This window comes from Seriola dumerili, unplaced genomic scaffold, assembly GCF_002260705.1.
Source record: "Seriola dumerili isolate Sdu_G_001 unplaced genomic scaffold, Sdu_1.0 BDQW01000002.1, whole genome shotgun sequence".
In the NCBI taxonomy this organism is placed as follows: Eukaryota; Metazoa; Chordata; class Actinopteri; order Carangiformes; family Carangidae; genus Seriola; species Seriola dumerili.
Genome location: NW_019174257.1, coordinates 817630 through 833509, shown reverse-complemented (window position 1 = coordinate 833509; position 15880 = coordinate 817630). Strand labels below are relative to the sequence as shown.

Below are 15880 nucleotides of genomic sequence, written 5' to 3'. Positions count from 1 at the left end.
GTGTCTCTTTTGCTTTCTCTTCCCCAAATCTGAACAATGAAATTGGAGCTACATGAGAGGCCTGACTGGTACCTGAGGTTGGGTCTTCTGAAGGACAGAGAGTCAGAGTGACTGAGGCTGTTCAGCGAAGACAGAGGTTCCTCTGGCCTGGCCCTCCTGCTCGACACCTCACTGTGGAAGCTGTAAGAGAGCACGGAGAGGACACTTGATATATTTAGGTCAAGTACTAACTTAAGCTAAAACACATAGAGTGATAATAGAAGGCCACTTTGTCATCAATTTAGGAATACAAGCTGTGTATCATAACACACATGGGTCATAACAAAAATGAGATGTTAAAAACCATTCACAAGGACAAACAGTATGTATTGCTCAAAAAGTGGGATCTTTCAAAAGAGATGTGTTTTTACTTTACCTGTCAGAGTCAGCCTGATCATGCTGTTGCCTCGTATAAGAGCTCTCCTGTTCTTCCCGCTGGTCCAACATGGAAGAATCAGTGGCAACAGGGGGGACAACCAAAGCTCCTGCTATCTGCGACCGCGCCAAGTCTGTCATCTGACAGATGGGATTATACACAGATCAAGTATTTGATTTGGTGAGGCTTACATTGGATATTACGCTTTCCTTTTTTGCATTTATTGTTATTTCTTTACTGTAACTCAACAATCAATCAGCTTTTGTTACAAAATGAAGACACAGGCTGTTTTCCAGGCAGAATGGAAGGCAGTGATTGCTAACCTCCTTGATGTGTCGGGCAGTGTCGGCTGTGTACCGTGCTGCCTCAGCCTGTTGACTCATCATCTTAGTAGTTGCCTCCTGGAGGCCTTCCAAAGTCTCTCTTTGAGTCACTGCCAAACTTTCCTGCAGGTCTATATGAGCCTGGAGAAAACCATAGACACATATCATGCATACAGAAAAACAGAAGCAACCATAGCTTGGAAATCAAAAGGTGAGGAAACAGACACTGCATAGGTCATCTATAAATACACGTAAACTGCACATTGTTACTGAGAGTAAAGTAGCTGGTTAAGTGTGTGTGATCTGCGTGGTTGTACCCTGGCCACTCTCTGTCGGTTTTCCTCCAGCTGTAGCTTTGTCTCCAGGGCTTCTCTTTCAGCCTTGATCTTCAGTTCATAGAGGTCACGCTCATGGCGCTGCTGCTTGGCCTGCAGTGTCAAAGTTCACAAAGCAGTTCGATAAGTACATCAATACAGACTCATTACAGTGAGGCAGTAAGTCACTGAAATTTATAGAGGCCAAAAAAGCTCTTAAAAGTGTTTATCATGTAAATGTTATTCAGCAACAACAATTAGATCAAGTTCCTAATAAACAAAATTACTGAAGTATATTTACATTGATGAGGTTCATTATATAAAGGCTTCTATACTGTGGGGTCTCAAAGTAAATTTCTGCCAGTGAGAAATACAGTATAGCCCTGGTTGTCTCACATTATGTATTTAGTCTAGATGGTTAATATGTTGTTTTCACCATTACTAAGGTAAATAGAGTAATATTTACAACTGTTAGCAGTTACACAACTAAATACACAGCAGAGCATCTTTATTGTCCAGGTGAAGTTCCTACTACTACTACTGCTACAAAAATTGTACATCATTATTACTATTGTCAGCAAAAAACCTTTACCTTGAGCATTTGGGCCAATGACGCGCTCTCCTGCTGAGCCATGGACACACCCATCACCCTCTCCATGTCATCCAGTTGTCGGACTGACTCTTCAACAGACTCCAGGTACTGGAGCTCTGCTGCCATACGCTGCTGCAGGACAGCAGGTGAATACTGTAGTTCACCTGGGAGACGGGGAGGGTGGAGAGAGAGTATGCCTAGTTAAGTTAGATAAGCATCCGAGCAACCAGGCAGATCTTTTTTGTGTTAATTTAACAGTCTCTTCCAATTCTTTTTTCACAGTACTGTTCTGTGTCACATAATATCTGTTATTATATTGATGTGAGTATTATTTACCTGTGGTCCTGGTCTCTACTCTACCACTGCGAGCTGTGGTGCCTGTGTTCATGTTATTTGCCCCCAGAGAGCCACCTCTTACAGGCTCACTGGAAGAGTCTGCTCCTGGAGGAGAACCAGGGTCTGAAGAACATGAAGGAGAAGCGTGTTTGGGCCTGGCCGCTGAAGACCTCTTACCATCCAGTCCCAAACTAGAAATACAAATAAAAAGTAATGAAATGTTGATTATCACTGTGGTTTTAAGTTTGAACTAAATAAGATCTCTTTTAAAGTGGGTATGCTTTTATTATTGAGGTTGAAGGGGTTCAGTTCACGGGTTTGGGGGGGTTATACAGATGTCAGAGGTAAATGTAACACATAGATAGATATAGATAGACAGAAGCATATTAAGATTAAAGCATTATACAGTACTGACTGACAAAGCTGAAATGTGAAAAGCTGACATTTGATATGTAAAAAATGGTAAATGGTACCTGGTGTAACATACACCAATTGTAGGACACAGTTTTAAAATAGGTTTTTAAATCATGCACAGCTCAACGACAAGTTGCAAGCGCTACAGTGGATTGACCATTTCAAACAGTGATGCAGGTTGAGCAAATGATAAAGAAAGAGGGGCCCCATGGCCCTGCAAACCCTTGGACTGAATGAGGCAGCATAACCCTGCTGTGAGAGGCCCAGACTATGAATGGCTATATTGTGCTGCTCAGAGATGATCAGAGGCCAAGGCAATGTCTAACGAGATCATGATACACTCTTACTTCTCCATTAACAGTAGCAGACAGTGGCACCTTTCTTCCCCAATGATAACGATCACATTCAATTAAAAATTGTAATATTGATAATAATAGTAATAATATATTACCATGATCTTAAACAGATATGAATGCAATCCGTCAGAAGCCTAAAGGACTCGCTGACACCTATAGTTATGCATGTGCTGTCCCTAAAGAAATATTTTTTTTCTTATTGCTTTAACTCATTTTAAGTCACTACCAAAGCAAAACAAAAAGATGCTATGTAAATGCTGATACGGACACAATCCTGTCTGAATGTTTCGCCTTTAACAGACAGAGGCTCCACAGAATGGCAGGAATCTGCCACCTGAGCTTCAGAGTACCATTAGAGGGCTCAAATGTTACTACTCGGCACTGAGATTAAAAGAAAAAAAAAAAAGCGCTCTCCTTTCCTATGGCAGCAGGCCCAAGCTGCGGAGAAGCTGGCTGACCCGACCAACCACCCTGCGGGCCCCCAAAACAAAATAACCACTGTTTTCTGTCTTGGGTCGAATTGCAGCCTCCTCCTGTTGCTGGGCACTGCACGGCTGCTTAAACCCTCAGGCCCTCAAAAGAACAGCAAGCCACAAGACTGTTTAGACTGGCAGCCTCAACTTGGGCTCTCTTAGTGTAATTTAGCAATTGGTCATGCCCAGATAAATTAACCTTTGGGTAATTACAGTAAATACCCAGTGGAAGTTTTTGAGAGGTTGGAACAGCAACGACTGAGATGACCAAAGGCTGAAAAGATCCCATTCATCCCTGAGTGCACATAGATTTTAAAATTCCATTTTAGTTTAGATTGGAAATACTGTGTGAAAGAAACAGTGTGCTTAGTGTCTCTTTAAAAGTTCATTTCAATGTTACTTTAAACATATTAATGTGTATCCAAAGGAAAACTGAAGTTTATTTTAATTTATCGCAAAATATAATACATTAAAAAGCAACAGGAAATTAAGATATACAATCATGCTATAAAATTACCCTAAAAGATACAGCTGAAGCTGACCATATGCAGGCCACCATAAAAATATGCCAAAGTAAGCCAATAGCACCACCTATCTATTCCCACAAAGAAGTGTCGCACTGAAAGTTACTGAAAACCAGAGACAAGTGGATGAGTGGGTTATTCAAATTTGAAGGAACACCACTCAGCATCCATTCATATCTGATATCACTGTACATACGATTCAGTTTGATACCTTAGACATGCTCTTTACTGAAAAACACTCAGAGGAACCTTGCAGTTGTAAATGTTTTTTTGTCTTCAACTCTTACACCACTCAACTAATCCAAAAATAACAACCCCTTTCTTTGATGTAGACTCCCGAGGGTCATTACCTTTGGTGAGATTGCACTGACGTTTCTCCTAAAGTGTCACTGGAGTGGACACTCTTGGCCTGGCTGTGGGCAGAGCTTTTGTCTGAACCTCTCTTCCTGGAATTAGAGGATAATGCCTCTGAGGGGGGTGAGCAGGAGCTCCTATGCTCTTCCACCAGGGTGGCATCACTCTGGTCTGATGCTGTGCCTGCAGAGGGATGGAGTTATATTGTTATACTGTGCAGCAGAGGGATTTGTAACTGCAAAAACGCAGCATATGACCACACAGCGACAATTTCATTTATTTCCTTTTTAATTAAAACTAGAATTACTGCCTCGTGGTTGTATGCCTCCACCAATCAGCCAAGTTGCAGGAAATATGGTCACAATCTCCCCTTCCTGAGTTACAGCATTGAATAATGGCCAGCAGTGTTTTTGCAGAACATTATGATGTCACAGTGAAGTTGACCTTTGACCATATGGATATAAAATGTCATCACTTCATCGTCTTATCCTGCTAAATTGTATCATAATTAGCGTATGAATTTGTCAGTTATGGCCAAATACATGTTTTGTGAGGTCACCGTGACCTTTTACCACCAAATTGTAATGAGTTCATTCTTGAGTCCAAATGGACATTTATGCCAAATTTGAAGGGAATCCCTTGAGGAGTTCCCGAGATATTACGTGCACAAGGTCAAAACCGTATTTTGTGAGGCCATTTTGACCTTGACCTTTTGAGTACAAGTAAATGTTTGTGTCAAATCTGAAGACATTCCCTCAAGGTGTTAACGAGATTTCGCGTTCATGAGAACAGTTATGCAAAAATATTGATTCTCACCTCTTTTTCTTGTAGAGTGCTTAGAGAGGGGTGAGGAGCCTGACGGTGAACCAGAGGAAAGATGTGGTGAATGAACAGATGAGTGAAAGGATGAATGGTGGGAACTGACGCCTCCTGTACTTTTCTCATAGGGAGACCTCCTCATCAGCTCTTCAAAGTGATTGGTAACACTGACAGAGGGGAGAGAGGTATGATCAAATCATTTTTAGATCAAATTCAGGATCTTTCATACAACACAAAAAATAAACACATAGATACAGTACGTCTCATGTTTGTACTGATTATCTTAATTCTAAAAAGCCGTCTAGGGAAAATATGTAAGCTCGTGAAAACAAAGGAAGACTGCTGTCTTAAAGGGTTACATGAGCTTTCAATCTATGTGACATGGATGCCATCTAGTGGTCACTCTAAAACATGTGATTTTTATTTTCTTTTACCTGGGTGAATTGGAGCCTCTCCTCAGTTGGCCAGTGGCTCTGCTGCTATGTGATGACACAAAGTCATCTTCATAGACTGCGTCTCCGGGGCCATTTCCAGAGTGCCAAGAATGGGCAGAGGGAGAGTTCCTCTCATTCACTACAAAACAAGGAGGAAACAAAACAGAGTATAAATATTTATGATACTGTCTAGACTGAAAGTCAGCATCTTGTACCTTTTGTTAGTATGGCCACTACAGTTTAATACAACAAACCTTGCATCTATGAATAAGTGGGCTACAAAGTAACTACAACTTTCTCACTTTTTGCTGTGTTGGCCACAAACTACAATTAACATTACAAGAAGAAGAAAAATGACCTCCTCAGCTGCTCAGAAATCCACTGACACTGAGGATTTTGTCAGACAACACACACATTTTGCCTCATCACCCACATGTATTACATGACTCTGACATATTTTCCTCCGAAGGTAAAGGTGCTCATATGTAAACTAACCTTGAACATGGCTGTGAAGGTTCTTAGTGAAAATGTTGATTACGCTTAAAGGGCTTCCTTTATTCAGCTCTTCCCAGGCTGCTTTGCTGCTGCCATGCTGAGCAAATGGGGAGCTGAGGGCTGAGCACCTTGCTGCCTCCCTCTGGAACTCAGACAGCCGCTGGTAATCCCTTCTTTCACTGGCACAGTAGTCCGCTCCCTCCAGGCGATTTGCTGGTCTTGGTACACGATTGCAGGAGGGATGAGGAGGGCTTGCCTCATCCTCTGAAAAACTCCCTTCACTCAATAGGGGACCCTCACTGATAGAACCGGCACTTGAGTCATGGAGATCTGTCTGATTCCCCTCCCTGTCATAGCCTCTCCCTTGTGCCATTTTATCCATTATATCTACCTTCTCCAAGCCACTGACTAATTTCCTCCTTTCTTGTGTATAACTGTTGAGAATGGGCCCTGTTGCTTCACTAGAAATTGTTTGCAGATTGATCAAATTGGTGTGTGTACCACTCGTTTCTTTCTGTCCCCTGAGGGTGTGCAGGTTGCCTGCTCCTGGAAGAGCTTTACTATCATATGAACTGTGACCAGTGCTAGTCAAAATCCTCTGGACCCTTGATGCCACATCATCATTTTCCATGGCAGCTGTTTGTGCCCAGCATCTATCGTCAAGATTAGCCGTAGAGGGCCGAGGAGCCAAAATAGTATCCACGTCCATTGAAGTTGCTGTACCATAGTTCATCCCTTCCCCAGCAAGCTTCCGTGCCTCACTCTCTATACGGCTGGAGAGGGATGCAGCTGTGGCCTTGAGGGCCTCGATGCGGGACATCTTGGAATGTGACCTGTTGGCAGGTGCTGTAGCTGGCCGCTGGGTGTTCTTCATGTTGCCAGCGGCCACTGCTGTCTCCAGCCTGAGAAGCTGAGAGAGAAGATGGTCGCCAAAAGGAGCTAGCATACTGCTGCTAGGGCCAGGTGTAGGTCGAACAGAGGGACTCAGACGGTCAGGCTGAAGAAAAGATGCAACTCCGACATCCAGATCATTCCTGCAACAGTGAGAGAAATAAAGAATGGAGAAGTTAAAAGGACAGAGAAAATGATATAAACAGCTTGTTTCAAATCAATGATCAAAATAAGATAGGTGTTTTCATTTCATTTGCTACTGACGAATGCAACCAAAAGAACTTTCATTTTGCATACACATAATGTTTGCAAGTATACTGTAAAAAACATTTTTCCTTGACATTTGAGTCTGTATTCCCCTGGAAAAACATCTTAATGTAACTGTTAATGGTACAGAGAACAATGATCCTGCTCTAGTGTTCCACATGTAAAATCATTGTACACCATTGTCTTTATTTCTAGTAAGTTACTTAAGATGTTCTGTTCACACATTAAAATTAAAGCAGTGACTTTAAATGTTAGTGTTTTCGTTTAAACCTCCCCTAAAATGCAGAGAAAAAAGGCTTCTGGGGCAATTGCAAGGGGTCTGAGAACAAACAGTTTCTCTATTTGATACAGTCAGGTGATTCCACACAAACATTTTTTCCAAGAGATAGAAGACTGTGAGTACTTGCAGAGAGTTGTTTGTGTTTTATCAGTGTAGATAAACTGAGTGTAGGGGAGGTCATTATTCTGGAGTTAGTGAGTAAAGTAGGTAGTTTTGTGAGTATGTGTGTGCATGTGTGTACCTGGATAATGGAGGAGGTGGCTGATCATTCAAAGACCTATCACTGCTCGAAGGGCTCTGTGGTGCATCTAGTCTTTTGTTCTCTTTGTCTGACTCTCCAGAAGGCTGGTACATTGGTCTCTGTGGAAGAACATGTTAACATACATAAAAAAAATAAATATAATTTTTTTTCTTACACATGTGACAAGTTCATTAACTAATTTCAATAAGTTAATCATTCTACCCGATACAGCTTTCATGCATTAATAAGGTGACCATGTTACACGTGTGTATACAATACCATTTGACTAGAAGCAGCAGCAGAGTGTATCTGTGTGGCCTCCTCGCCCAGCCGGGTCTCCTCCAGCAGCAGTTTGTTGTAGGTCTCCTGTAGTCGCTTTTGCACAGGGGCAACAGGTGCCTCGCTGGGAATGGCCACTATTTTAGCAACTTCTCTTTGCTTCTTGTAGAGCTCCTGCAGTCTCTGGTTTCTCCTCTCCGTCTCCTCCCTCAGTGACCTCTTCTCCTCTGCCTGACGCCTTTTTCTCTCCTCTTGTTGCCGCACAATGTACTGGCGAACGGTATCTGCGTCATAGTGTCGCTTTTTGCACCCTGCGTCAGCCATGTTGGCAGCCTCTGGTCTGTGTGTAGTGGGGCTGGCGCTGCGGCATCCTCTTGAGGAAGCACCTGTAGTCACAGTAGTTCCCCAAGCAGACACTGGCGTCCTTGTTCGTGACCCTGATCCCCCTCTTCCTCTCTTTCCACTGATACCACCCCGGGACCTTTGTCGAGCCCTCTCCTCCCTCTCAGCTGCTTTACACTCCAGCTGAAGGTCATCAAGAATCCCCTGAATGTCTGCTGACAACAGGTCTGCACTTACACCCACTGGCACCTTGTCCTGAGCTGCAGACAAGTGGGAAGATGTGGTTGTGGAGTGGCTTTTAGAACCACTGTGAGGCCTTTCTGTGCTGTTAGGACGAGATCGTCGGTTTGATTGTGAGCGTGGGTCTGAACTGGAGCGTTGACGGGAAGCTGGTGGACATTTACAGAAAGGCAAAATGTTAAAGTTGGTAAATGTTAATCAACTTGATAATGGAAACGAACCTACACACATAACAGAGCATGCTGCTAAAAAGCTTCAATACTAAGTGACTAGTTTTTACATTTTTAACTCAATTCAATGAACTGCTCTGCTGTTTGTCTATGATCAATGTCTGAAATAAACCGGTTCATCACAGCTCAAAAAACACTGGATGCTCCAACATGTAAGTGCAGCAAATTAAAAAAAACTAACTAAAAACTACAGCACTAGACCCAGACAGAGCTTTGGGGGGCATGCTTGCCATGGCAACTCTAATCTGGGCCAAACAGAAAATTCCCATCTAGATTTTACATTCTAATCCAGACAGTGTTTTTTTTAGAACATGGCTGTAGCGAGGCTCATTGCACTGCCCTGCCCCACTCTGCCATCCCCCAGAGTACATGCCGCCTGCACTGGGACCAACCTCTGGAAATTAGGCCATGTCTGATTGTGCATCCAACCAGAACAGCCAGTCAATCTCTATTCCTTCCGGTCAATGGTGCCCAGTACAGATGCAGCTAGCAAAGACAGAGGTAGATACTGATAGTGATAGTGTGTGTGTGTGTGTATATGGGAGAGCGTATAAATAAAATTTATGAATGTGTGAGTACAGCAGCAGCCATAGACTCTTTATTTATTGATATTTCTTTGGCTGACACTGTTGTCAGTCTAACTGTGAGTCTCAGACATGTGAAAACCCTAAATGAAACTAGGGATAATTTATTTTACTATTTCTTCCAATTACACAGATAAACTCCATTACAGATACCTACACCCAGTGCAGAAATGTATGTTTAATGTTAAAGATCAATAGCAATATGAGAAAACAGGTTTGTGTAAAATGAGGACACAAGATGTCTGAAAGAAGGGGGAGGGGGGAGATCAAGCAGTCAAGAGTAAAACCTAATTTACACCTCAGTGATTAAGTCTTGTCCTACACGCCACTGGACATAAATAATGCAGAAAGGACATTTCTGACGTCAAGCTGAAATGTTTCAAGCAGGTCTTAAAACGTTAGTAGAAAGCTAATCACCTTTGCTGTCTATGTTCTTTTTACTTTCTTTCTACTGCAAGAAGACGATTGGACAAATGGTTACAGCAGAGATAAATGGGTTATAGGTAAGCCGAGTCAGCTGTTGGTATAATGAAATGGGCTAACATAGCAATATAGACAGGGATGTCATGGCATGCCTATAAGGTTAAGAGCTTAGGTCACCAGGTCCCACCTGTTCTGCTCAGTCCGTCAACTGGATGGGGCCTGTCCTCCTCCCGGGGCAGCTTGGGAACTGGACCCAGTACCATCTTTACAAGCTTCTGGCCATCCCGCCACGATGCAGGGCTAATCGCTGCAGAGAAACATAAATTTAACACCTTTGATGTTATCAGTGCATGTGCTAGCATACACTGCAGATAAGTAGACAGACATACCCCAACTGGAGCATACTCATTTGTACATAAATAAACAGAAACAGAAGAGATACAAGAAAAGTATTTGATAGATGAGTTGCATAGCTTCATTAAGATTAATTTAAAATGGTCACTTAACACAAACCTAATAAAATGAAAACTAAGTCTCAGACTCTGTTTACTTTACTTACTTGCCCCTAATAACAATCTGGCAGATATATTTGCTTTTATTTCACACAGCTTTCCTGTTAATCTCTGCTTTATGCTACTACAATGAGCGTAAGTAGAATGACATTTGTGGTGCTCAGAGCATTTGAAAGTACCATTTTGAAAACAGTAATTAGCCTTTACTTTACTCTCTAGAGCACTTTTCACTCTGGCTGTATTACACCAAAGAGCAGTTCCCGGTAATGAAGCTGTACATCCACTAAGCAAGCAGCTGTTTGTACCGGGTGGATGAGCCAACTGAACCTGGCCACAGATTTCAGAAGGCTATTTATAGTACTTTGCCAGCATGAAACAGAGACCAGCCAAACTTGAGAGGCAATACATAAGTTGGAAGGAACACAAGAAGACACCAGGGACACTGTGAAAAAGAACTAGAATACTTGGTATTTTGCTGTCAGTTTCAGGATATGCAGATTTCATCTTTTTTTGCACTGTATATTTCAACATTTTTTGTAAGGAGTCTTAATCATTCATTGGGGTTATCACAACATACCAATACCATTATATACCAAACAAATGGCTTTCTTTATGTCCAGGTCAACACAGACGGAGGTCAAGACAAATAGTTATCATGTTTACATGTGTGTGTTTACATGCTACACCCACATTACCACAGTATGTAGCAAAGAGTCTTCTGTGTAGGTGTCTGTATGCTACGTGCTTGTCACAAACTGCATGTCATACATACTGGACATTTCTTCAGGGATTAGAGTCTTAACACAGCCTCACAAGCCAGCAATGGCTCTAACTCATGTACTGGAACACACATAGGCCTGGTATGGAACAATGTGTACATGGAAAGAACACATTGAATACCGTAGCCCAAACAGCAATCTTTGCTGTCTCTTTGAGGCATTTATGACATTAACTAAATTGGATTAAAATTAAAGAATTTATATTTGGATTATTTGATGTTTATCTTGCATGTAAACAAAGTTGAAACAGCGATAAGAAACTAGGGATGGGCAATCTCAATATTCGAGTACTCTCATTACCTTATAAACGAGTACAAAATACGGAAGATCCCTGTCCGACTGGAAACACAAGCGGAATGTTAACTTTGTGTTTCCAGACGGACACGGACCTCCCCGACCACGCCTACTGTTTGACTGTCGGAGAACATGATATGCAAGTTTAACGCCACATATCTTGAACTGCACGTTATTGTCGTCTTTTTTTTTTTTATCAAAGTATTTCCCAACATCACTTTCTCTAGTCACGGCTGCCATGATGCATGTAATGCTACCTGAGTTGAACTAATGAACCAAAAACAACACGTGAGCAGGTGCTACTCGAATAATGACATCAACAACGAGTACTTGTGTACTCATACCCATCATTACAAGAAACAGCAAGAAACTGTCTTACACTTAATGTATTTACATTCATCAAAAGACAAAGCAAAGAGATGATCCAAATCATTACTGAACTTAAATCAGTAAGAGCATTTGTGCAGGGTAAAGTATCCACCAAATTTCTAATCTATAATCCATCTATAAATAAAAGGTAGATAAGAAATACAACTAACTCATTAAAAGGTCACAAACATTATTGTAGCAAAGCCAGTTGAGAAAAATGTTCTGCTCACAGAGATGCTTCAACACGTGAGGTTCTTGCTTTTGGAGCATATTCACTGACCCGCAACAAAAACCTGTCAGACTGTTCCACATGCTTAGCTTTCCTACTGTCACTAATTAAAAATAGATCAGAGGGCGGATTGGCCTTCACACATAAAAGAGGATTATTATACCTGGTTTTGCATTTAGGTCGGAGGCAGGGGTAGCTCTGTGGACCTTCCTGACTGGTTTGGGAGGCCTCCTCTCTTTGGACCTGTCTGCTCTCTGTTCCCTCTGCTGCTGATGCCTGGATCTGGTGCTCTCTGTACAAAGACAACACATGCAGAGAATGAGCCACAAAGCAACACAAACTGACGAACAGTTATTATTCAAAATAAAAGTTGTCACTTGGTTGAAAAAAACCCTGTGCCTAAGGGTGGGCAATCATAAAAAAATCATATCACTACTTTTAAAACTCACAATCACAATCCACAATCTGAATTGCAATTTTTAGAATTGTTGTTATAAGTTCAGGTTAAAAAAAAAAAAAACAACTTTGACATCCTGACCATAACAGATAATTCTATAAATGAGGAATGATAGTAATGAGAAGAAAAAATTTGTGCTTTGTGCTTACCAGCAAACTGACGTGACAGGTCTCTGTATATTTCTCTGCTGAGGTTATGAAACTCCTCCTCTTTCCAAACTTTCCCGTCAGGTGTCCGGATCTTTGTCTCAGTACTGTTGAAACCTGAGGGTAAAAGGTTTGAATATTCAAGCTTCAGCATCCTGTTTACTACTAAATGGCTCTAATCTGTATTCACAAAACACTAAGCTATCGTTTTAGATATAATTTTTTCAAACAAGTGAAAAAGATAAAAGTGTGGCACAAATCTTATTCTCAAAATACCTTTGTAAATAGGAGCAGGTGGCGCAGCTGCAACTTTCCGTACTTTGGCTGTGGGCATGTTGTTGGTACCAGCATTGTTACTCCCCACAGCTGCCGTAATAGGCTGTTCCAGAAAACCCATCAGCTTCTCTCTCTCTGCAGCCTCCTCCAGATGTTGTCTCTGCCTTCGAATACGCTCTTTGAGCTTCTCCAGTTTATCATCAGGCTGATGTCGCCTTAGATTCTCCAAGCGCTGGGAGGCTGAGCCAGGGCTGGTGGAAGGAGTGCTCTCCCCGCGGCGTAAGGAGCCTGGGGCTGGAGCTAGCCATGGGCTTGAATCTTGGCTGTCCATACCAGGTTGTGCTTTGGGAGTTCTTTCCTCCTCGGCCCCCTCCCTTAAATTGGCTCTTACACCTGTGAGATATGATTGATTTCCAATGGTCCTCATGGTGTCCAGGGCTGGCTGGTCATTGAGGTAGCGGACCTCTGTGCCCTCCAGAGCCGAGGAGTGTGTGCTGTCCAGGTCTCTGTCTGTCTGCTTGTCCCTGGTGTCCCTCTGGTAGACCAGCTGGCTGAGCAGAGGATCTGAGGGAAGTGGAGACGATGGGTACGAAGACCCTGGCACTGACTGCAGGCTGTAGGCATCCAGCTGAGAGGATGGATGTGGTGGAGGGGTAGCCTCTCTGGACACAAACCAGATTACATGGGATCAGGAAGAGGATCAAGATTTACTCTTAATTTACTGAGTGAACACATTTATGGGTGGTCAAAGGGTACAGAAGGAGGGAGTGCCACATTCACTCAAGATGTCACTTTAGTTTAATGATGAAAAACATTTAAAATTTATGACTAATGAAATAAAATTGTTGAATTTTTAAATTATAGTAATACAAATATTACACTGGCCTCAATGACTAACAAGACGGTAGATTAATATTACCAGTGGCTCTCGATGTACAATAACATCCAAAAAGTGATCTGAATATCATGGATATCTGTGTATATTTGCTGGTAAAAGTAAAACATAAACAAAAACTTCAGACACGTCCTTTCAAATACTTTTGTGCTTTTGAAATTCAAATACTGATATTGTTAGAGATTACATTCGCAATTTACATAATTTACTGTAAATGTAACATTTGAATAAAGTAATCCTGTTACACTGAGTGACAATACTAGGGTCAATACTTTAAGGTTTTGCAGTATTCCTGCAAACAATGGAGCCTTGAGCTACTGAAGTATCTGTAAGCTGTTTAGCAATAAGTCATTCAGAGGAGATGTCAAGAACATATGGGATCTGAATAGAGCTCTTGAAGATCAAAGAGCATTGGGGACTGACTGTTATTTAGGTGAAAGACCTTTTCTGGTGTATCATGTTTAAACAATGGGCTGACGCAATAATCACAATGAAAATGTCACAGGCCAGGTGGGCAATAAACACTGTCTTATACAGTTGTCACGCTAGAGAACACACACACACACACACACACACACACACACACACAGACACACACACACACACACACACACACACAATACAGAGTAACTAGACTGGTACTGTTTTCATTATATTAAAATAGTAATATTAGTAGCATTGCTTTAGCATGTTCAGTAAAAGCTTTATGCCTTTTGTTTTGTTTTCATAGAAGATTTGGAAAAAGAGAATATTACCAGTGTGATATGGTTAGTACTCAAAACCCCAACCACAGATATCCAGTCCTTAGTATGACAGTCTATCCAACTACAGCAATCTACCCAGAGAGGTGACTAAGGATATTTCATAAATAAGTTTTAGTGCAGTATTTGTACCTGTATGAGGCCAGCGGTTCCCTGAACTCCACACTGTTGTTCCTGCGGACGTTGCTGTCCTGGGTAGTGTTTCTCAGTGGGCTGCGTGAGCTGCTCTTTTCTGGACTCTGCTGACTACGCCCCCTGCGCTTTGAAGACCCTCCATTGTCATCAGCTTGTTGCCCATCTGATGACAGAGAGAACAAAGTAAAATAGTAGTCGATATAACATAGACTTTAACTAATATAATGCCATTTTGTAAAATGCAGCTTTACATTTTGGATTAACTCACCCCTGCAGCGGACCGCCCTGGACGATTTCTCCTTGTGGGGGTCCATGACTGAGTCCAGGATAACCCCTGTCCCTGGAACTGCCTCTAAACGGTTTTCTATATGCCGCAACTACATATAGAAATTACATGTCAGACTCATTGGATTATGTGAGCATGAAAGGGAGTCATTTTCATCAGTATTAGATATTCCAGACTGTATTTCATCTGCTCTATGAAATGGCAATTCTTTCTGAATGGCTGACAAACAGAGTCACTCAGCAAAACACTGCTCCAGGTGCACTTACAGCAGCTTTGGACTGAGCCAAACTTTTCCATGCAGTTGTCAGCTCTGACAAAGAGGAGATGGTAAAAAAAATCATTATAACATGTGAGAGAGAAAATCTTGCTATGTAAACAACACATATGACAAATTTAAATTATGAATTTCAAATAAAGTGAGAACATTATACCAATGGAGAATAAACACTACCTGTGCCGATATTGTGATCGGTAAGTTGCTGAGCAGAGCTTTTGAGAGACACCTCTGTCCTCCTGCTGCTCCTCATCTCTCCCATTCACCTGTATCCAAGGTTAGACAGGCAAATAATAAAAATTAATACACAGCAATGGTGAAGGCCTATGAATGACATCAACACAAAAAGTCATTAAAAGGATATACTCTTGTACGATTATATTTTATACCATATGCACAATCTGCAGATAAAGGCAGTGACATCTCAGCAATCAGTCAGATAAAACAAAAAATGTTACGTGAACCAAACACAAGGAATAACAAACAGAAACAAAAAGCATCAAGTATTTCCAAACAAGTATTAAAATGAAAAAAAATACAAAATACTTCGGATAGTTAATTCCTTGCATATCATCTGTCTCTATTATGACAGTCTGCTGACAGCAGATTAATGTCACCCTACCATTTAAAACAGGTTCTGCAGCAGCAGATTTCCATGAGTGAAGCAGAACTGAAGTGTGTCATGTCAGCCTTGTGATGTTTACTTAAAACACCTGTAATGCTAGAGCACAGGGGTCTGGTCCTACATAGTTACTACTCTCATCAAGTCAACTGCAAAACGATGTTTAATAATTTTGTCCTGATTACGTAACACTCTTTCTGAGAAAATATGGTATCAATT

General features: G+C 41.7%; 1 protein-coding gene across 1 annotated transcript in view; it reads right to left on the bottom strand.

The window, feature by feature from the left end:
• cep350 (centrosomal protein 350) overlaps positions 1–15292 on the bottom strand; it is a 31275-nt gene extending 15983 nt beyond the window's left edge. The window contains exons 1-23 of the mRNA XM_022760270.1: positions 15217–15292; positions 15032–15075; positions 14748–14856; positions 14477–14642; positions 13082–13350; positions 12689–12988; positions 12420–12529; positions 11973–12099; positions 9814–9933; positions 8278–8538; positions 7808–8193; positions 7529–7647; positions 6241–6883; positions 5850–6183; positions 5355–5493; positions 5038–5087; positions 4098–4284; positions 1981–2171; positions 1645–1808; positions 1056–1166; positions 739–879; positions 416–555; positions 73–180 (exon numbers count right to left, since the gene is read on the bottom strand). Coding sequence (XP_022615991.1) covers positions 73–180; positions 416–555; positions 739–879; positions 1056–1166; positions 1645–1808; positions 1981–2171; positions 4098–4284; positions 5038–5087; positions 5355–5493; positions 5850–6183; positions 6241–6883; positions 7529–7647; positions 7808–8193; positions 8278–8538; positions 9814–9933; positions 11973–12099; positions 12420–12529; positions 12689–12988; positions 13082–13350; positions 14477–14642; positions 14748–14856; positions 15032–15075; positions 15217–15292 — 4295 coding nt within the window. The remainder of the gene's footprint in view (positions 1–72; positions 181–415; positions 556–738; positions 880–1055; positions 1167–1644; positions 1809–1980; positions 2172–4097; positions 4285–5037; positions 5088–5354; positions 5494–5849; positions 6184–6240; positions 6884–7528; positions 7648–7807; positions 8194–8277; positions 8539–9813; positions 9934–11972; positions 12100–12419; positions 12530–12688; positions 12989–13081; positions 13351–14476; positions 14643–14747; positions 14857–15031; positions 15076–15216) is intronic.
• Positions 15293–15880: the final 588 nt, after the last annotated feature.